The sequence below is a fragment of the Microtus ochrogaster genome, unplaced genomic scaffold (genome assembly GCF_000317375.1).
Source record: "Microtus ochrogaster isolate Prairie Vole_2 unplaced genomic scaffold, MicOch1.0 UNK125, whole genome shotgun sequence".
Classification (NCBI taxonomy): Eukaryota; Metazoa; Chordata; class Mammalia; order Rodentia; family Cricetidae; genus Microtus; species Microtus ochrogaster.
The window spans coordinates 156,161-177,127 of record NW_004949223.1 but is presented as its reverse complement, the minus strand read 5'-3'; the positions used below and the strand labels follow the sequence as shown (position 1 = coordinate 177,127).

The following is a 20,967-nucleotide window of genomic DNA, read 5'->3' as shown; positions in this document are numbered from 1 at the left end:
TTCCGTCCCTGGGATCTATACGGTGGAAGGAGAGAGTCGACTCCTGCAAGTTGTCCTCCAACTTCCTTTCCCATAAGCAACACGGCACTAATACACACTAAATCAAATAATTTTTTTAAGGGGGTGAAGGCAAAAAGAGACAGAGAGGAGCGGACAGAATAGAAGAGAGATGTACAGATGGAGACACAGACAGGGATACAGATGGAGAGTGTCAAGATCAGAGTCGGAGAAGGGGCGGAAAGAGGCACATGGGTGAATGGAGGGATCGTGCCAGGATGGCGCGGGCTGGTAGGACGCAGACAAAGACTGGACGCGCGCTGGCCGGGGTGGCCCGGGCCGGGACAAAGACTTGGCCCGGGGGGCGGGGGCAGCGATGGCGCCGGCCGCCGAGGGCGCGGGCGAACTACAAGTCCCAGCAGCTCCCGCAGCGGCCCTCGGCCGGCCCCTCTCGCTCCCCGGGAGCGCCTGGCGGGGCCGCTGGGCCGTGGGGGCCGCCGGCGGGGCTGGTGGGCGGTGGGGTTTCCTGCGAGCCTGGGGCGGGGAGACGCCGTCTGGCCAGCGCGGGTGCAGCTGGGCCGGGCAGGGGCGAGGGGCATCGGGTGAGTGACCCCGAGAGCGGATCGGGCAGACTGGGAAAGACTCGGCAAAAGGGGGAGGTGGCTGGGAGGAGGCCCCCACACTAAGAGCAGGGTGCGGGGCGCGGCTCTGGGCTACTTATATGCACCCCTCGCTGAGTGCGTGGTGCCAGCTCTCGAGCTAGGTAGTCAAGGTGGCAGACTCGGTGGAAGACGGGGGGGACCCAAGAAGCTCAGGCCTAGTGCATTTAAACCGCCACCCCCGGGACCACCCGCAACTCCCCCACTGTGAGCCTGAGATTGGGGTGGGTGGAGGCGCCCGCTAGCTCTGAGGTCCTGCAGCGCAGGACGCCTCCTTGCTTCAGGAGGTGATGGTGGGTGGGTGGAGGTGCTTTCTCTCTGGAAACCAAGAAAAGCCTGGGGTATTGTTCTTCCGATGTGGGACTTAAGAAAGGCCTTTTACTCCATAGTGTGTGTGTGCAGCGGGGAGGTATAGTATTACCTCAAGGGTCCCAGGAAAAACATCCCAATTGTTGTCTCCCACCTCCCAGTCTTGGGAGTTCTTTGAAGCCCCTTTTCCCAAGAGGTGATCCGGGTGCACCTGCCTTCTCCCTCGTCTAAGAGATGGGAGTTTCCATCCAAGATGGGAGTTCATGAAACTGCTTCCTTTGAAACAATCTACAAGTCCCCTGTCTCTCAGAAATCTGGGAGGACTCCCGGGAGTATTGCCCGCTAATCTCCAACAGTGGGGCCCCGGTAGAGAAGTTTTTAGGGGAACTCAGCACCCTTCTGTGTAAGTCTCCTGGTTGTGAGGCTGGGGCTGGGTAGATTTTCCTAATCCCCAGGAACCCAGCCCAACAAACAAAGAGTTCCCTCAGCCCCAAGCTAGAGCTCTCTTTCTCTCAATCTGCCCCCCTAGCTTTCCCCTTAACACAGTCTTCATACCCTAATCATTGAGTCTGGGGCTCAGGCATTCAGTTTCCTGGAGACATTCCTCCTCTCCCTTCTCCTGTCGACCCCCCCCCCCGCCCCCAGTTTTCTCCATCACCCCACAGTGCCCAGCTATTGTTTTCACCAAGGGGTTAAATGCACAATCTTCTGGCCAATTGGAAAATAGATTTATTACTGCTCTCTCCTCCCTTCTGGCTGTGGAGTTCTTAGTGCCCCCGGCACTCCCTTCCCCAGGAAAGACCCATGTATTTATTCACTCTCCTTAATTTTGAAAACTGTTACTTTGTAGCCCAGGTTGCCCTTGAATTGTGCAGATCTTCCAGCCTTAGCATCCCAAATGCTGGGATTACAGGTGTGTACTGAGCAGCTAGCTCAGGTCTCCTCTCCCGAGTCCTCTAGCTTAGGAAATGGACACCAAAGATCTTCTGTCTAGGAGATAATATATCCCACCCAAGCTGGGAGGTCTAGAATTCTTCACTGTGACACAGAAGGGGTACCAGCTATCATTAACTTCTCAGCGTTACCACCACCCATTCTGCTTCTGCAGGACAAACCACACAAGTTCCCCTCTCTGTCAGGAACATCCTGATCTACCACTTTCTAAGGTGGGACAAGAATTCAGACCATGACCTCATGAGGAACAAAGAACCCTGACATCCTTTTCCCCAGATGAAGGGTGTCAGACCTTAGAACTGTCTTCTATAAGACCCAAGCTCCCTTTCTACAAGATCTCAGGATGGGGCTGGAAATGTCGCTCACCTACCGTGCAGGAAACCCTGGGTTTGAATTCCAGGACTACCTAAGCCGAATGTGCTCGTGCACAGCCTGCAATTCTGCACTCAGGAGGTTGAGGCAGGAGGATAAGAAATTTAAGGTTATCCTTGGTTACATATGAGTTGAAAGACAACTCAGGCTACACAAGACCCTGCTTAAAAAAAAAAAAAAAACAAAATCCCAAAATGGCCTCTTATCCCCTCCAGGTTTAAGCTGAAAACGGAGACTATCAGCATGTCCCGCTAGGGTCCCTGTCCTCCAAATCCTAGGTAGGACACCAGTTAGAACTCTTCCTGTGGTTAAAAACAAAAACAAAATCTGTATGTAGTTAGCAGGGACTTTTGTGTGGCATGGGCCAGTCACTCCCCCCCCCCCACCTCCCTCCATCAATCTCCTGTGCTCATACTGCAGATTCTGTGCCAGAAGCCGCAAGCAGTTGCACTTCTAGGATGAGGCGCTCAGTCCTGGTTAGGAATCCGGGCCACAAGAGCCTTAGGCCACTTTATGGAGACCTCCATTCAGACCCAGAAGACCTGGACCCCAGTCCCAAAGATCCAGACCCTATTTCTAAAAGCCCCGAGCCGGAGCCAGAAGACCTCAACACTGTCTCAGAAGATGGGGACGCCAGCTTTGAAGATCTGGACCCTGAGGCGGAAGAAGCTCAGCAATCCATTTTGGGGAAGCCAGACTCGGATTCCCAAGATTTGGATCCCACGTCTTCAAGTTTTGACCTTGATCCTGATGTCATTGGCCCGGTGCCCCTGGTTCTGGACCCAAGCAGTGACACCCTCAGCCCAGCTGCTCCAGATGTGGATCCCCTTCCCTCTGGCCTCACTGCCACCCCTGAAATCTTGGCCACAAACCCAGCAGTACTCCCCGCCCCTGCAAGTCCACCTCGTCCTTTCTCCTGTCCCGATTGTGGGCGAGCCTTCCGTCGCAGCTCTGGGTTGAGCCAGCACCGGCGCACCCACAGTGGAGAGAAGCCTTACCGCTGTCCCGACTGTGGCAAGTCATTCAGCCACGGCGCCACACTGGCCCAGCATCGAGGCATCCACACGGGCGCGAGGCCCTACCAGTGTGCTGCCTGCGGCAAGGCCTTCGGCTGGCGGTCCACACTGCTCAAACATCGCAGCAGCCACAGCGGGGAGAAGCCACACCACTGCCCGGTGTGTGGCAAGGCCTTTGGTCATGGCTCGTTGCTGGCCCAACACCTGCGCACACATGGTGGCCCTCGTCCCCACAAGTGCCCGGTGTGTGCCAAGGGCTTTGGGCAAGGTTCTGCGCTGCTTAAACACCTGCGCACCCACACTGGCGAGCGTCCTTACCCATGCCCGCAGTGCGGCAAGGCCTTTGGGCAGAGCTCAGCCTTGCTCCAGCATCAGCGCACGCACACGGCTGAGCGTCCCTACCGCTGTCCCCACTGTGGCAAGGCCTTTGGGCAGAGCTCCAACTTGCAGCACCATCTCCGCATCCACACTGGTGAGCGACCTTATGCCTGCCCACACTGCTCCAAGGCCTTTGGGCAGAGCTCGGCGCTCCTGCAACACCTCCACGTGCATTCTGGCGAGCGCCCCTACCGTTGTCAGCTCTGTGGCAAGGCCTTTGGCCAAGCCTCTAGCCTCACCAAGCATAAGCGGGTGCACGAGGGAGCTGCAGCTGCAGCTGCTGCAGCGGCAGCAGCTGGGCTGGGCCTCGGGCCTGGCTTGAGCCCAGTTTCTATGGTGAGGCCAGGGCAGATCTCTTTCCTAGGTCCCGATGCTGTTTCTGTGCTGGAATCTGGCCTGGACCTCAGTTCTGGTGCCAGCTCTGCTCGAAGTCCTGATCCTTCTTCTGTGCTGGGTTCACTCCGAAATCCCATCCTCCAGACCCACTCAGGATCCGTCTCCAGTCCCGATCTTGTTCTGTCTTCTGACCCTAAACCAGCCCATGATGCTGACCCTGATGTGGTACCCAGTCCTGACCAAGAATCTGATCCCAGCCCAACCCCCGATCTTGTCCCCAGTCCTGACCCCAACCCCAAGTCCCAAATGAATCCCTGCTTTCCTACTCACGACAGTCCCAGCCCAGCCCTTCCAACTGGAGAGAGTCCCAAGTGGGTAAAGGAGGAAGGGGCACTGCTGGGGCCCGATGGATAAAGGGGGCACTGGCATCTATGGTGGTTTGGGGAAAGTGTCTGTTATATTCATAGTAAAATCCTCCTGCCTCCTGACTCTGTGTGTTGCTTGCCTTTTGCGCTTTCTCCTACTGCGGGTAGGGGTGGAGGGTGTGGTCAGAGCCCAGATCCGTGGAGGCACACCCTCTAGGCTTCCTAGCTTCCCATACAAGACCCCACACAATCTTTCCCCCGCATCATGCCACTGTTGTCCTGGTCTGGCCACTGTGATCAGTCACTCAACGTCTGTGAGTGTTTTCCAGTGCTGGAATTTCAGGCATGCTGATGTTCTAGTGGGTTACTAAAGGATCCATTGGATCCTTGAGCTAACCTCCTTGCCCTTGAAAAGCCACTGGAGGAGCCGAGGTTGCTCTTCCTTATGTGCTTAACAAACATCTCTTAGCCTGTATAGTGGTGCAGGCCTGTCACCCCAGTACTCTGGAGGTGGTAACAGGAGGATTGGGCTATGTAGTGAGACTCTGTCCCAAAAGGCTAGGCTATCACTTGGTGATTGTTGCTTATTTCTATATTAAAATATCTATTTTTATTTGATGTATATAAATGTTTTGCCTGTATGTATATCTGTGTACTATGTGCATGGAATGCCCACATGGGCCAGAAAAGGGCGCTGGATCCCCTGGAACTGGAGTTACAGCTGGTTATGAACCATGATCTTGGCGCTGGGAATTGAACCCAGGTCCTCTGTAAGAGCAGTAGTGCTCTTACCCACTGAGCCATCATATACATTCATTTTGTGTGGAGGCAAGGTAACTTTCAGGAGCCGGTTCTCCTACCATGAAGGTTCTGGGGACTAAACCCATCAGGCTTGGCAGCAAGTGCCTTTACCTGATAAGCCTTCTACCAGCCTTCTTTATTTTATTTAAAAGTTTTATTTTTATTTCATGTGTATGAGTGTTTTGCCTGCATACAAAGTGCATCAAGTGCATACCTGGTGCTCAGAGAGGCCAGAGTGGTGCTGGATGCCCTGGACTGCAGCTATGGGCAGTTATGAACTGCCATGTGGGTCCTGGGTACTGACCCAGGATTAACATCGAAAGATCTCTTCTCTTGATTTGTTTGTTTATTGAGATAAAGTCTCATTTTGTACCTTGTGCTGGCCTGGAACTTGATGTAGTCCAGGCTTGCCTCAGTTTCCTGGGTGCATAGCTATAAACCATCATGCCTCAATAAACATCTAATGCTCATTGAGCTCTCAGCAGGAAGCAAGACCAGCACAGTTTGGACACTTATAAAGCTAAGTACAGAGGGTGGAACATTCTAAAGCATAGCAAGGTTTCTGATTTAGATGGAGGGATCACTTTTCCTGAGGAAGAGTTTTATGTTTGTTTTATTTTGTTTTAGGGGTAGGGTATCACTACACAGACCTTGCTGTGGTCTCAAAAACCATCTTCTACATGACGCAACATGCCTGCTTGTGTGTGTGTATGAGTGTGTGTTGTAATTGTGGGTGTGGATGTGAGTGCCTGTTTGTGTGTACACATGAAGGTAGGGATCCAGGTTGATGTCTTCCTTTTTACTCTTCATTTTTTTATTTTTATTAGAGATCTATGAGTATTTTGCTTCCAGGTAAGTGTTCACTGTGACTGGTAACTTTGGAGGTCAGTATATACTGGAAATGGAGTTAGGGATGGTTGTGAGCTGCCATGCTGGGAACTGAACTCTAATCCTCTGCAAGACCCGGTGCTCCTAACTGCTATGCCATCTCTCCAGCCCCTTCTGTGTTTTATCCCGGAGCTCATGGATTTACTAGAATGCGTGGCACCTGGCCCTGGGCCTCAGGGTTCCTCTCATCTCTGCCTCCTCAATGCTGGGATTGCAGGTACCAGGCCAAGGTTTTCATATGAATTCTAGGGACTTGAATTCAAGTCCCGAACTCATATAAACAAGCACTTGGGTCACTAAGCTATCTCACCAGCCTCCACGCCTGGCTTTTGAGGGAGTCTTACTATGTTTACCAATATTACTGACTGCACTGGCCATCATGCCTTGTTTCTGCAGTGCTGGGGACGGATCCCAGTTTGTGCATGCTGAACAAGCACCCTACCAACTGGGTGACAGCCTCAACACTGGGAAAATGGTCTTGTACCGCTCTGAGAGGCAGGTAACTGTGGGTGATTCCCATTTTACAAAGGAGAAGAAATTTTTGTTGTTTTTGGTTTTTTTCCAAGACAGGGTTTCTCTTTGTAGCCCTGGCTGTCCTGGAAATTGCTTTGTGGCTGACCTTGAACTCAGCTCCACTTGCCAGGATTAAAGGCATAAACCACCACGCCCAGCAAGATTTTAATTTATTATTATTAATAATAGAAAGAAATAGATCGCATAGTTTAAGGCACTCTGGAAAGTTTTGAGTGATGGTTAGAAGTGCTTGGATTCAAACTCGTATTTAAACTACTTGTCTTACACAGAACCTATCTTTACAACCGAAGACCGCAAACGTCCTGAGGCCATAAAGAGGTGGAGTCTCCGTTTGAGCGCGAAGTTTTCAGGTCTTTGCAAAGCCACGGGAAACCACTAGGAGATTCTAGTAGAGACAAATTCTATGGAGGTCCTTCAGGCTGCTCGTAGGCGGAGGTTGGCAGTAAAAGGCAGGACTGAGTGCAGAAAGGCCGGTGTGTTTGGGCTGGTAGAAAATGGTTTTATTTGGCTTAGAAAGTACAGTTTGCTTGTAACCTGGATGGGAGACCGGAAAAGTTTCTGGGAGTTGAGGGGAGGGTACTTTCGGCTTAGGACGTAGGGTCATCACCGGACACCATGAAGGGTAACAGTGTAGACATAGAAGTCAAGAGGCTGACACGGAGCCAGATCGGAACCAGTCCCTGTCACACGCTAGAAATCAAGTTTCCCAGACCTGTTAGCCTTGCTAGTCGGTGCTAGGACCGCGAGACTGCCCTTAGCCGGCACGTCGCCACCGAGGAGGCGCATGCGCACTACAGGAATGGAGGGACGGAGGGAAAGCACTGCCCTGGCATCCTAGGCTGGGTCAGAATTCGTCACGTGTTCAGCGCTGGCGTCCCGCTCACGTGACCGAGGCTCCTGTCAGCTGACGCGAGAGGGTTTGAAGCGACGCCGGGAGGGAGCGAGGCCGCAGTGACCGCGGCGCGCGCTCGGACCCGCCCGCGCCCCGCGCTCACCGTGCGGCCATGGCCACCGCGGCGGGCCGGCGCGGCTCAGGTGAGCGCGGGCGGCGGGAGGGCGCGTCCGGCTCCTTGATCTCGGAAGGCGAGCGCCCAGCCCTCCGCTCCTCAAGTCCAGTGCGGGAGAAATGGGCGTTCGGTTTCTGGAACCTGGGCGGCGGGTGGGTACCAGCATCTCCTACCTCAGGCGGAGAGCTTCCACAGATCCTAGAATCTGGGCGTCGGGTGGGTATCAACATACCTGACCTTGGGCGGCGAGCGGCGAGCTTAACGTTCTGAAGTTCTCTGAGGACTTGTCTGCATTCTTATGGGAGAGAGATTGACAGATGCCTCCTAGAACCTGGGCAGCGTGTGTGCGTCAACATCCTCGACCTTGGGCGGTGAGCGCCCAGCTTCGCGTTCAAGTCTAGTGCGGACTTTCTCTGCTGCTCTGTTGGGAAGGGAAGGGAAGGGCAGAAGGCTCAGAGAACTTGGGGGATGAGCTCCCAGTTTCCAGCTCTGAAGTTCCCCAGAATCCCCATGGGAACCTGGGTGGTGGGTGGGTACCAACATTTCTAACTTAGGTGGAGAGCTTGCATAGTTCCCAGAACCTAGGTTGTAGAAGGGTACCAGCATCGCTTGGCCTCAAGCAGTGAGCTTCCACAGCTCTTAGAACTGGGTGGTGGGTAACCACCGTCTTTCCCAACCGCTGACACTAAGCTTTCAGTTTTTCCCCTTAAGTCTGGTGCAGACTTCTTAGCTGCCCTATGGAGGAGACATGGGCAGATGGTTCCTAGGACCGGCGGATGGGTACTGGCCTTTCAAACCTCTGGCAGAGAGCTTTTTTTTTTGTTTTTGTTTTTTTTTGTTCATCCTGAAGGCCAGTCTTATGAGAGAGAGGCAGATAGTACCGAGAACTCTGACTGTGGGTGGGCATAAACTTCTCCAACTTCAAAGGTCAGGACTCCTTATAACCCCAGCCTCCGCCTCCCTTGTGCTGGGATTATAGGCATGGGTCATCATGGATGGCTTTATTATTGTTATTCTGGAGCATTTCTTTCCAGGTAGTATGTGACCTATGAGAGTGTTACCTTTAGCACCTAGTCTCTGCTCAGTTTGTGAACACAGACAGCAGCCAGCTTCTCCTATTAGGACAGTAGTTGAAACCCAAGGATTTTGTTAGTGATGCTTTTGTTTTGTTTAGGATCAGTGTTTTATTCTGTAGGCAAGACTTCAACCTGCTTTGCTTTTGTTTTTGGTTGTTTTGAGACAGTCTTTCTGTGTAGCCCTGGCAGTCCTGGAACTCTGAGATGTGCCGTCCTCTGCCTCCACAGTGCTAGAATTACATGTGTGCACCATCACACCAGACCTGAATATGCGATCCTCCTTTCTCGGCCTCTGAGCACTGGGATTACAGGCCTAGACAAGTAGTCCTCCTCTGCCTCTTCTCTCTCTGGATTGAACCTAGGGACACGCTTACTAAGCAAACACACTACCACTGAGCTATGTCCCCAGCTGTAAAGGTCCAGTTGCTCAGTTTACTGAAACTCAGTAACTTTCACATGAGACTCAAGGCTTCGCTTCTGGCAGCCAATGTTCAAATGCTCAGCTTCCCTAAATGCAGGCAGGAAGGGAGCTAGCGGGATGGCCTCCCTGAATCTAGGGGACTAATTCAATTACAACACATGCGGTCTTGCCTTCCTAAACTGAGATTGTATGTTCCCAGCTTCCAGGCCTGCCATGGGGAAATCTGGGGTGAAATCTCATGTTGATCCCCACTGTGTTCTGACTTCAGACACTCCAGTGGGAGGCCTGGCCAGTAGTGTCTGGGATAGGTTAGCTGTGATCTTAGCTGGGGAGTAACAGCCTGCCTCTGGCTTTCCCCTACTAGCTTGTAAACAAGCTCACCTAGATTAAATAGGGAGGGGCCAGGTCCAGACCTGAAGAACCACAGGTAGTGACATGGGCCAGCTTCATCCTGGCAGGCTTAGTGCTGGAAGAATGGCTCAAAGATAGAACGCTTGTGTTCCATCACCAGCAGCACAAATAAATCTATTTTCACCAGGCCTGGTTGTGTATGCCTTTAATCCCAGCACTCAGGCCCAAGAGGCAAAAGCAGGTGGATTCCTGTGAGTTCAAGCCAGCAAGTGACACCCTGTCTTAAAGCGGGGAAATCTACATAGCTTTGTTAGATAGAGGATGAAAGCCAGGAGCAGAGGCATGCCTGCAATCCCAGCATCCAGCATTTGGGCGGTGGAGGCAGGAGAATCAGGAGTTTAAGGCCATCTTCAATTCTATGAGTTTGAAGCCACCTGGGACTACATCTGTTTGTTGTTGTTGTTGTTTGTTTTGTTCCAGAGAGAGAGACAGACAGACAGACAGACAATGAGAAAGACCAACTGAGACCTGGAAGGTCTTCCAGTGGAGGTGACTAGGCTGTTAGAGACAAGTCTAGGCTACCAGGATCCAGGACTGATGGGGACTCCAACAGTTGATGCTGCCTGGGAACTTTGTTTTTGTGCTCGTAGTTGACTCTCCCACACTGGCCCAGACTCCTAGCTCTCTTGCCTCCAACTCTCAAGTGTTTGCCTGGCAGGTGTGAGCCCCATGCTGTGCCCTAGCTACGCACAGATCTAGCTGTGCACTGAAGAACTGGCTCTTCCCTGCTGGATCTAGCAGGATTCTCAAAGCAGTTTTAGGATCTCAGCCTTAGGGGAAAATGGTTTCTGGAAGAGTTGGGGGAGGCGAACCGAGGCTGGAATTTGGCTCTTGGCTGTGTGGTCCCCTGAAGGATGATAAGTGAGTTGGTTGCACGGGGCAACCTGTCTCTTCCACCATGTGGGTTCCAGGATTGAACTCAGGTTGTCACCTACTTAATGAGTCACCTACTTTACCTACTTAATAAGCCAGCCCCAGTTTTGGGGTTCTTCTGGGTCAGGTTCTAACCCAAGCTGGCTTGTGTTTCGGTATGTAGTTCAGGGAAAACTTGAACTTTCATCTCTGCTGGGTTTACAGACATGAATCATTATGACAGCCTTTATTATTGTTAGGCCCAGACCTGTGACCTGGGATGGGCTGGTTTCTAATGGGTTCAAAGGTTATTCTTGTGGGATTTGTCCTGAGAACCCTGGAATGTGGGCTCTGCTATGTGCTAATTACCTGTAGACTAGAGTTGGGATAAGTATAGGGGCCTTGCCAAGCTCTCCAAGAAGCCAGCATAGACCAAGCTGATCCTTCTTCTCCCCAGCCCACAAGAAAACTGGTGGAGTTTTCTGGCTAGCCTCAATCCAGGCTTTGAGATAAAAGCTTTATAAGTATCGAGTGCTCCATTTATGGAGGATTGTGGCTACTTCTTTTGGAAGATGAGGCTGAGGCTCAGGGAGGAGAATAAATTTAGACTGCCAAGCTTGGTAGCAAACATCTTCACTCTCTGAGCCATCTTACTGCCTATGCCCCCGCCCCTTTCTCCTTGAGACAGAACCCCAGCCTGGCCCCAGACTTATGGCTACCTCCCACTTCTACTTCCCAAGTGCTGGATTATAGGCCTGTGCCTTGCCAGGTTTCTCTTTCACTGTGTGGCCCAATGCTGGCCTACAGCTTGTAATCCTCCTGCCTCAACTTTCCAGTGTTCAGATTACATTTGTGCCTTCTTCCCTTCCTACCTCCACCCTCCCCACTTGCCTTTCCTTTCTCACCAGGGGCTCATGTAGCTCAAGCTGGCTTCAGACTTACTGGATAGCCAAAGATGTACTTGATCTCCTGATCCTCCTGCTTCTAGCTCCCGAGAGCTGGGAGTTCAGGTGCGCACCATCATGCTCACTTTCTCTTACGCTGGGATCAGACTCAGAGCTTTGCACTTCCTAGACAAACACTCTGACAGCTGAGTTACATCCCAGCCCTGGTTTTTCTTTTTTTATAAAATACTTATTACATTTACTTATTGTGTATGTGTGCACTTGTGCATGAGTTGGTGGGTTCTCTCCTTCCACCATGTGGGTTCAGAAGATCAAAGTCAGGTTGTCAGGCTCCGAGGTAAACCCCTTACCTACTGAGCTATTTTACAGGCTCTCACTCTAGTTTTTGTCCTGCATTCACCCTTGCCTATAGGATTGGTGGGACTTGCTGGGGAAGGAAGCAAAGGGCATTGTCCATCCCTGATCTTCTACTATCTTTTCCCATTCTTTTAGAAACTGAGAGACTGCTGACCCCCAATCCTGGGTATGGGACCCAGGTGGGGACTTCACCAGTCCCAACAACGCCCCCAGAAGAGGAAGACCTCCGCCGCCGCCTCAAGTACTTCTTTATGAGTCCCTGTGACAAGTTCCGAGCCAAAGGCCGTAAGCCCTGCAAGCTGATGCTGCAGGTGGTCAAGATCTTGGTGGTCACTGTGCAGGTGAGACCAGTCAGGCAGGGCTTCTGCCAAATGTTACCAAAACCACCACAGCCACTGTTCTCATCTTAGAGGGACCCCTTGCTGCCTCGTAACGACAATGACAGTAGTATTACCAGTTAGGAAGGAACCTGAGATTTGTGCTCAGGAACTCCTTGTAGCTTCCCAGAAGCACTGGCCATATTCTTCCCTCCATTGTATACCTAAATGCCCTTTGAGGCTCACACAGGTTAAGAGTCATGACTGAGCACTGGGTAGACAGCATTTGAATCCAGTTAATCTGATGCTATCCTGATCTCCTCTCAGCAAAAGTAGACCTACAGTACTTATCCTGGAGGCTTGGGTTTAGCACACCACCTGCCAATCAGTAACCATATTGACCATACTCCACTACTGTGAGGTTTACCAGTATCCATCTTGTGCTGTGTACTGGGGATGCTTTTATGGGCATAGCATGGAACTTAAGGAATGAGAAGTGAAGAGCGCCATGTTACTCAAGGCAAAGAAGAAGTACAAGGAGCTGGTGGTTTTTTATATGCTGACACAAGCTAAAGTCATCGGACAGGAGGAAACCTCAATTGAGAAAATGCCTCCATAAGATCTGGTGGTAAACAAGCTGTTGGGTATTTTCCTAATTCATGATCGATGAGAGAGGGCCCAGCCCATTGTGGAAGGGGCTACCCCTGGGCTGGTGGTCCTGGGTTCTATAAGAAAGCAGGCTGAGCAAGCCATATAGAGCAAGCTAGTAAGCAGCACCCCTCTATGGCCTCTGCATCGGCTCCTGCCTCCAGGCTCCTGCCCTGTTTGAGTGCCTGTCCTGACTTCTTTCAGTGACGAACTGAGATGTGAAAGTGTAAGCCAAATAAACCCTTTCCTCCCCAAGTTGCTTTTGGTCATGCTGTTTCATCACAGTAGTAACCCCAAGACAGCTGGGGGTATAGCTCAGCTGGTAGAGCACTTGCCTGGTGTGCATGAAGCCCTAGGTTTCATCCCTGGTACTGCATAAACCAGGTGTGGTGGTGTACACCTGTTATCCCAGCACTTGGGAGATAGAGCCAGGAAGGTCAGGGTCAAGGTTATCTTTGACTGAATAGCAAATTACAGGCTCCCCCTGCAGTGCCAGTAGGGCCTTGTCTCGGCCCAGGGAACATCTCTTGGATTCTCTTTTTCTTCCTCACCAACCTCTGGCTCCTTCTTGGCAGCTCATTCTCTTTGGGCTCAGCAATCAGCTGGTGGTGACATTCCGGGAAGAGAACACCATCGCCTTCCGACATCTCTTCCTGCTGGGCTACTCTGATGGCGCTGATGACACCTTTGCTGCCTACACACGGGAACAGCTCTACCAAGCCATCTTCTACGCTGTGGACCAGGTAGGGGGTGTGAGAGGGTTGCAGGAGTACTGTGCAGCACAGGTGGAGCTGACAGGCCCTCTTTTCTCTCTTCACAGTACCTGATCCTGCCTGACATATCCCTGGGCCGGTATGCCTATGTCCGTGGTGGGGGTGGTCCTTGGGCCAATGGCTCTGCTCTGGCTCTGTGCCAGCGGTACTACCACCGTGGCCATGTGGACCCAGCCAATGATACTTTTGACATTGACCCAAGGGTAGTCACTGGTGAGTAGCCAGGGCAGGGCCTAATTTTGGGGAGTTTGGGTTTCCAGGATTAAAATCCTGACCTAGGGGCTACAGATATGTCTTAGCACTAGAGAGCCTGCCTAGCATGCCCCAGTAAGAGGCTAAAGGTGAGGCTGTGGAAGAAAGGGAAGTAGAGAAAAAGGAAAAAGTGTGTAAGATCCTGCCTTTGTCAGCTGTCTGTCTGTGTGATCAGATTGTATAATGATGAACAATTTGACGTGTGCAGCGTGCTTACTGGAATGCACGCTGCAGGAAGAGCCAGGCATTGTTTTGAATGCCATCCACTCACTGAGCTTTCGGAGAGCCCGTGTGACACTGTGGTCTCTGTAGAGCATAAGGTAGATCATAACCCTGGTTTGGGTGGAGGCAGCAAAAGGTCAAGTGTGAAGGGAGGGCTGAAGGTATAGCTCTGGTGAACTCTGGCCTAGCATGCAAATTCTAGGCTTGATCCCTAGTGCTGGAAAAAAAGCAATAAAGCATAAAGTGGGAGTTGAAACAGTGAAGAAGGCCTGACAGAACTGTGGGAAACTGGCCTGGGCCTCCCCAGCGCCCTGAGTCCTTTCCATGACGTGACTACCTGTCTTCAGACTGTATCCAGGTGGATCCTCCTGACAGACCCCCCGACATCCCCAGTGAGGACTTGGAGCTCTTGGATAGCAGCACCAGCTACAAGAACCTCACACTGAAATTCCACAAGTATTACCATTTTCTCTTGAGGGGATTGATTCCTTGAGGGGCTCAAGGGCCCAGCTGAGGATGGGGTGGGTGGAGGTGGCAAGAGTCCAGACATCTGGATCTGAAGCCATTTTCATGGAGTTTGTTGGGGGGCTGGAGCCACCACAGCTGTTTCCTCTGCTAGCTGCAGAGTCAGCACAGGATAGCGACTGACATTGAGCCCTTGACCCTCACCTAAGCCTCCCCCAATAGGCTGATCAACGTCACCATCCACTTCCAGCTGAAGACGATTAACCTGCAGAGCCTCATCAACAATGAGATCCCAGACTGTTACACCTTCAGTGTCCTGGTGAGCAGATTGACTCCCATGCACCCTCTGCCTGGTTAGGGGGCATCAGAGAGCTTTCACCAAGATGGTATGAAAGTGATGGGGTAGAGGCTAGGACCTGGGCCATCTGTCATGGGGGTTGGGAGCTGGTACTTGGGGCTGCTCAGGCTTACTCTGCCTTACCCCTTCAGATCACGTTTGACAATAAAGCACACAGTGGGCGAATCCCTATCCGCCTGGAGACCCAGGCCCACATCCAGGAGTGCAAACATCCCAGTGTCTCCAGACATGGTAAAAACCCTCCTACCTTCAGACCCTCCACACACACTGCCCCCCTCCCAGGTGTTTCCTGGGCCTCCTATAGTACTGTCCAGCGTCCTTACCTTCCACGCCTTGTCTGTGAGCCCCAGACCACTGTCAGTCATGCATAACCTGCCTGGGAGTGTCCTGGACCCAGTCAAGTCCACCACAAGTAGGCAGGCCTCTGATCCCAACTCTTTAGGAGGGTGATGTAGGATGATCACAAATTCAAAATCTGCCTGGCCTACTGGACTTCAGAGTGAATTCAAAGACAGCTGGGCAGCCGGGCGGTGGTGGCACACGCCTTTAATCCCAGCACTCAGGAGGCAGAGGCAGGCGATCTCTGAGAGTTCGAGGCCAGCCTGGTCTACAAGAGCTAGTTCCAGGACAGGCACCAAAGCTACAGAGAAACCCTGTCTCAAAAAACCAAAAAAAAAAAAAAAAAAAAAAAAAAAAAAACACAGCTGGGCAATTTAGAGACCTTAAAACAAAAAGTAAAAAGATGACAGTGGTACAATTGTTGCCTAGCATGCTCAAGGCTTAGATTTAGTCACTAGTACTGCAAATAAATACCTGGGAGTAAATAAATATTTTCCTATATTCTCAGCACAAGGGTTAGGAGTTCAAGGTCACCTTGACTATGTCGTGAATCCCAGATTACTCTGGGCTGTGCAAGACCCTGTCTCAAAATAAAACGAAATGGACTGGAGATGTAGCTCAGTAGCAGAGTAATTCCTAGCAGATATGAGGTCATATCTTCAATTCTCAGTGCTTTGAAATTATTTTTTTTTCTTTTTTTTTTTTATATTTATTTATTTATTTATTTATTATGTATACAATATTCTGTCTGTGTGTATATCTGTAGGTTAGAAGAGGGCACCAGACCTCATTACAGATGGTTGTGAGCCACCATGTGGTTGCTGGGAATTGAACTCAGGACCTTTGGAAGAGCAGGCAATGCTCTTAAACCACTGAGCCATTTCTCCAGCCCTTGAAATTATTTTTTAAAAAAAATTAGCTTTCCTGTAATCCTAGTATTCTGGAGGCTGAATTGAAGACCAACCTTGGTTACATAGTAAGTATTAGATCAGCCTGGGTTATATGAGATCCTGTCTTTGAGACAAACAACCAAACAAAACAGGGTGGGGATATATTTTAGTGGTAGAGTGCTTGACTTAACACTGCAAAGAATTATGCTCCATATCAGTGTTCATCAGCACACACACACACACACACACACACACACACACACACACACACCCTCTCTCCTCTAGGACTCCTTCCTTGGCCCAACCCCTAGCCCCAACTTCTTATGGCCCCATGTGAATTTTGATGGGACCCACCCTCCTTCCTGTAGGAGACAACAGCTTCCGGCTTCTATTTGACGTGGTGGTCATCCTCACCTGCTCCCTGTCTTTCTTGCTGTGTGCCCGCTCACTGCTACGTGGCTTCCTACTGCAGAACGTGAGGCCCTGGTGTCACGAGCGCTGGTGCCCGCCTTGCCCAGCCCTGGGGCCATGGTGGGGGTGATGGCCTAGTAGTTTCTAGATAGACCCTCACCTGGGCTCCTCCCATAGGAGTTTGTTGCATTCATGTGGCGGCGACGGGGTCGGGAAATCAGTCTGTGGGAACGGCTCGAGTTTGTCAATGGCTGGTACATCCTATTGGTTACCAGTGATGTGCTTACCATCTCGGGCACTGTCATGAAGATCGGCATTGAAGCAAAGGTACAAGTCCTTCCAATGACCTGCTCTCGGGGCCCTGTGTCTCTGTCTTCATGTCTTTGCCTGTTTGGGGACCACCTCCCCCCGCCCCTTGTAGAGTATGCCTATGAGTTGATCCCTCACTCCTGCCTACAGAACCTAGCTAGCTATGATGTCTGCAGCATCCTCTTGGGTACCTCCACACTGCTCGTCTGGGTTGGTGTCATCCGCTACCTGACTTTTTTCCACAAATACAACGTAAGTCTCCTGCCCCTGAGCTGGCCCTGGGTATCATCTGCCCCAAGTTCTCAAACAAACCCAAGCACACAAAGCAGTCACTAATTCTTGTCAGTCGGTGACCCATCACAAACACCTTTCTTCTCCTTTTATTTATCTTTTTATTTATTTTCAAGTTTTTGAGACAGGGTTTCTCTGTGTAGCCCTGACTGTCCTGGAACTTGCTCTGGCCTCAAACTCACAGAGATCTGCCTGCCTCTGCCTCTTGAGTGCTGGGATTAAAGATGTGCACCACCACATCTTTATTTTTTAGTTTTAGGTTTTGGGTTTTTTTGAGACGCGGTTTCTCTGTGTAGTCCTGACCATATTGGCCTTGAACTGAGAGATTTTCCTGCTTCTGCCTCCCTGAGTGCAGAGATTAAGAGCATGCACCACTACCATCAGCTTTGTATTTTATTTTTTTTTAAAGGCAAGGTCTTGTGTAGCCCAGGCTGGCCTTACTACACAGTTGAAGATAACCTTGAGTTCCTGTTCTTTCAGTTTCTGCCTCCCAAGTGCTGGAATGATAGCTGTATGCCATCATGCTTGGTTTTAGGTAGCGCCAGGGATCACACTCAAGGCCCTGTGTGTACTAGGCACTCTACAATCGAGCTCCATTACCAAACCACAAATCTCTTTCTTATACCCACCTACCACAGACATACGCGTCTTTGTCCCCGGGCAGGACCACGGGAGCCTGTCCCTACCTGCCCGTCCAGCTGAATCCAGCTGTGGTATGTCCTAGGCTCCTCCCAGGTGGGTCCTGCCCTATCTAAACTCAGCAGCTCCTCTGGTCACATTGGTGAGGTCCTCCCTGCCATTTGAGAGCTAGTTGGGTTGTGGCCATTGCCTTCACTGTGGTTCCGTTTCCTCTCTGCAGATCCTGATTGCCACACTGCGTGTGGCACTGCCCAGTGTCATGCGTTTCTGCTGCTGTGTGGCTGTCATCTACCTGGGCTATTGCTTCTGTGGCTGGATTGTCCTGGGGCCCTACCATGTGAAGGTATGGGCTATTGGGGGCTGTATTTGTGAACTGCCAAAGGGCCCCAGGCTCCCACCCCTCTCCCAGCCTCTGGTCTCTTAGTTGTTGATCTGATGACCTGAAAGACCCACCTTGACCTCTGCTACCATACCTACAGACTTGTAGGTTTTGTTTTACCATCTGTGTAAGTAAATTGTGCATGTGTGTGAGCGCATGCATACATGTACTGTGTATGCACATGTATATGGAGGTCAGAGGTCAGCCTTTGCTGTCATTTCTAAAAAAAAAATTTCACCCAAATAGTTTTGTTTTAAGACAGGGTCTCATAGTGTAGCCCTGACTATCCTGGAACTGACTATATAAACAGGCTAGTCTCAAACTCACAGGCATGCATGCTTCTGCCTCCAGAATGCTGGGAGTGTCATCATGTCCAGCCATATCTTGGTTTTTTCTTTTGAGACAGGGTCTAATTGGTCTGTAACCCATGATCAGGATCAATTATCTGGCCTCTGAGCCCCAAGGGATCCTCCTGTCTTCACCTCTCCAGTTCTGGGATTGCAGGCACACTTCCACACCCACGCTCAAACGTGGGATCTCATACTTTACCAGCTGAGCCACCTCCTCTGCACCCTGTAGCAGTTTTATATTCTGTCCCTGTGACCCCCAGTGATCCTGACATTGACCGTGTGGCCAGGTCATTCTTGTGGTCACTGATGACTGTCTTGACTTGGGTTACTCCACCTATCAGCCCCTCTGACAGTCCTTGAGCCTGTGACCTTTAACTCCCTGACCTCGCCATTGATCTGATGACCCTCAGATGGGCCAGTTGCCAGTCATTCTGCCGCTGACCCCTGGTGAGCCTGACAACCCCAGCCATTCCTATCCTCTGTCTACAGTTCCGCTCGCTGTCCATGGTTTCTGAGTGTTTGTTTTCACTCATCAACGGGGACGACATGTTTGTGACATTCGCAGCCATGCAGGCCCAGCAGGGTCGCAGTAGCCTGGTGTGGCTCTTCTCCCAGCTCTACCTCTACTCCTTCATCAGCCTCTTCATCTACATGGTGCTGAGTCTCTTCATTGCACTAATCACAGGAGCCTACGACACCATCAAGGTCAGCCATCTTTACCCTCCTCCCTTCCTCAGAATCCTTTTTCCTTCCCCCCTCCTCCTGAATTAGTTCCAAGGGCTGCCTGACTTCACAGAGCTGACCTGGGGTCACAGTAGGTCAAGCAGGAAAGACAGTCCAAGGAAAGAGTAGGCTGGAACTGGATTTGCGGGTAGTTGGGGTTGTGTGTGGGGGTCATCCTGAAAGAGAAGCCTAGGGCATATCACAGCTGCATTCAGCTGGATGGGTGGGAAAGGACAGATTTCTGTAGTCCTGCTAAACAAAAACAAAACAAAAACGTGTATTTTATTTACTCTCTCCTCAGTGTGTGTGTGTGTGTGTGTGTGTGTGTGTGTGTGTGTGTGTGTGTATGCATATACCCTTACACACACATCACATGTGTGGAGGTCAGAGGACAACCTGCTGGAATTGGGTCTCTCCTTTCACCACATGAGCCACAGACCTGAGCTTGAGGCCTGCTGAGTACACTGAGTGTGGTTCCTGCTTCCCTGATACCCCAGTGTCCTCTCATTCAGCCTCCCACAGCCTGCAGCAAAACAACTTTTTCTTAGCACCCAAGAAGACACAGGAGCTAAGCACACACGCGTACAAATGAAGCAAATATACATAAGTATCCAAAAAGCCTTTGTGGCAGGTGGCTGCTTAGAATATTCCCCTCTACTCCTAAGAATTCTGGATTGGAGCCGGGCGTTGGTGGCGCACGCCTTTAATCCCAGCACTCGGGAGGCAGAGGCAGGCGGATCTCTGGGAGTTCAAGGCCAGCCTGGTCTACAAGAGCTAGTTCCAGGACAGGAACCAAAAGCTACAGAGAAACCCTGTCTCGAAAAATCCAAAAAAAAAAAAAAGAATTCTGGATTGGAGAGATGGAATCCCAAGGGAGAGCATACTTCAAGATTGGAAGATTCAAGACGTGGTAGCCAGAAAGGGCTTGGAAAAATAGTGGTGGCCCCAGGAAGTCATGAGAAGAAGGTTTTCCTGGGACCCTGCCTCCTTCTATGTCATTGATAGCAGATGTGTGCCCGTTCCCACATGGATGATCTGTAGCCATCCCACAAGTATAGTACTGTCACCCAGGCCCCAAGCAGCCACCTTGAGTCTTGCTGGAGCACACTCCTGTAGCACCTTTGGATGTAGGAGTTCAGGCCTCACATTCACAGCTGTGAGTTGCCTTGTTTCAAGATAGATTGCTAAAATACACAGTGTAGGCTCCTGGCCTACAGCAGAGGGCACTAAACCAATAAAATTGAGACCTGTGGCCACATCCAGGGATGGAAAAGGTTTCTACAGTGAAGCAAGCTACAAGGCAAAGGTCCAGAAGTGAGACCAAGGCGGTCCCATCGGAGAAATAATGGGGCACCCAGTTGACTGCACCTTAAGAGCTTTAGCGGTCAGGACCAACTTTCATGCTGTTTTGGGGCATCGTCTCTCCCCAGCACCCGGGAGGTACTGGCACAGAGAAGAGTGAGCTCCAGGCTTACATCGAGCAGTGCCAAGATAGTCCCACATCTGGCAAGTTCCGGCGCGGAAGTGGCTCGGCTTGCAGCCTGCTCTGCTGCTGTGGAAGGTTGGAGCCCCAGGTGTGGGGTGTGGGTTGCTAGAGCCCAGGGGAAGGCGTGTGTGCCAGAGATCCAAAGCCCCTTCTTTCCACCTCTCTTTTCCAGGGACTCCCCGGAGGACCATTCGCTGCTGGTGAACTGACTCCAGGATCATCGCCAGAGACTTTATCCCCTGTACTGCTGGAACCCCAGCTTATTTATTTTTCGAATTTGCTTTTGACAGGCCTTGTGGACTTGTCGAATCGGACTGCTGTTAAATAAAAGGGAACATAAACGTGATGATCTAATTTGTAGCTGGGGTGGGAGGGCAGCCCTTTTACCACAAATCAGCTCCTTTAAGAGGCCGCCACACTCGACTTGGCTGGTGCAGCGCGACCTTCCAAGCATGGCGGGAGGCGGAGCTGGGGCGT

At 51.3% G+C, this 20,967-nt stretch overlaps 2 protein-coding genes across 4 annotated transcripts; both read left to right on the top strand.

Annotated features, from left to right (window-relative positions):
• Positions 1 to 237: 237 nt before the first annotated feature.
• Positions 238 to 4,509, top strand: Znf358 (zinc finger protein 358). 2 transcript variants are annotated; one of them, XM_013355398.2, is made up of 2 exons: positions 238 to 288; positions 2,712 to 4,509. In XM_013355398.2, exons 1-2 carry the CDS (start codon positions 249 to 251, stop codon positions 4,433 to 4,435), a joined length of 1,764 nt encoding a protein of 587 aa, XP_013210852.2. In that variant the 5' UTR covers positions 238 to 248; the 3' UTR covers positions 4,436 to 4,509. The 2 variants fall into 2 exon arrangements, with proteins under 2 accessions (XP_013210852.2, XP_005371813.2); XM_005371756.3 differs by lacking the exon at positions 238 to 288 and adding an exon at positions 478 to 599.
• A 2,921-nt stretch (positions 4,510 to 7,430) lies between these two features.
• Mcoln1 (mucolipin 1) lies at positions 7,431 to 20,831 on the top strand. Of its 2 annotated transcripts, XM_026778315.1 has the most exons (15): positions 7,431 to 7,644; positions 11,774 to 11,979; positions 13,179 to 13,346; positions 13,424 to 13,589; positions 14,198 to 14,306; positions 14,538 to 14,634; positions 14,805 to 14,904; positions 16,271 to 16,377; positions 16,491 to 16,640; positions 16,773 to 16,874; positions 17,552 to 17,626; positions 17,773 to 17,895; positions 18,771 to 18,986; positions 20,435 to 20,565; positions 20,663 to 20,831. In XM_026778315.1, the coding sequence occupies exons 1-15, from the start codon at positions 7,614 to 7,616 to the stop codon at positions 20,697 to 20,699; spliced, it is 1,818 nt and encodes a 605-aa protein (XP_026634116.1). In that variant the 5' UTR covers positions 7,431 to 7,613; the 3' UTR covers positions 20,700 to 20,831. The 2 variants fall into 2 exon arrangements, with proteins under 2 accessions (XP_026634116.1, XP_005371812.1); XM_005371755.2 differs by lacking the exon at positions 17,552 to 17,626 and having other exon boundaries at positions 7,433 to 7,644.
• The last annotated feature ends 136 nt before the right edge of the window (positions 20,832 to 20,967 follow it).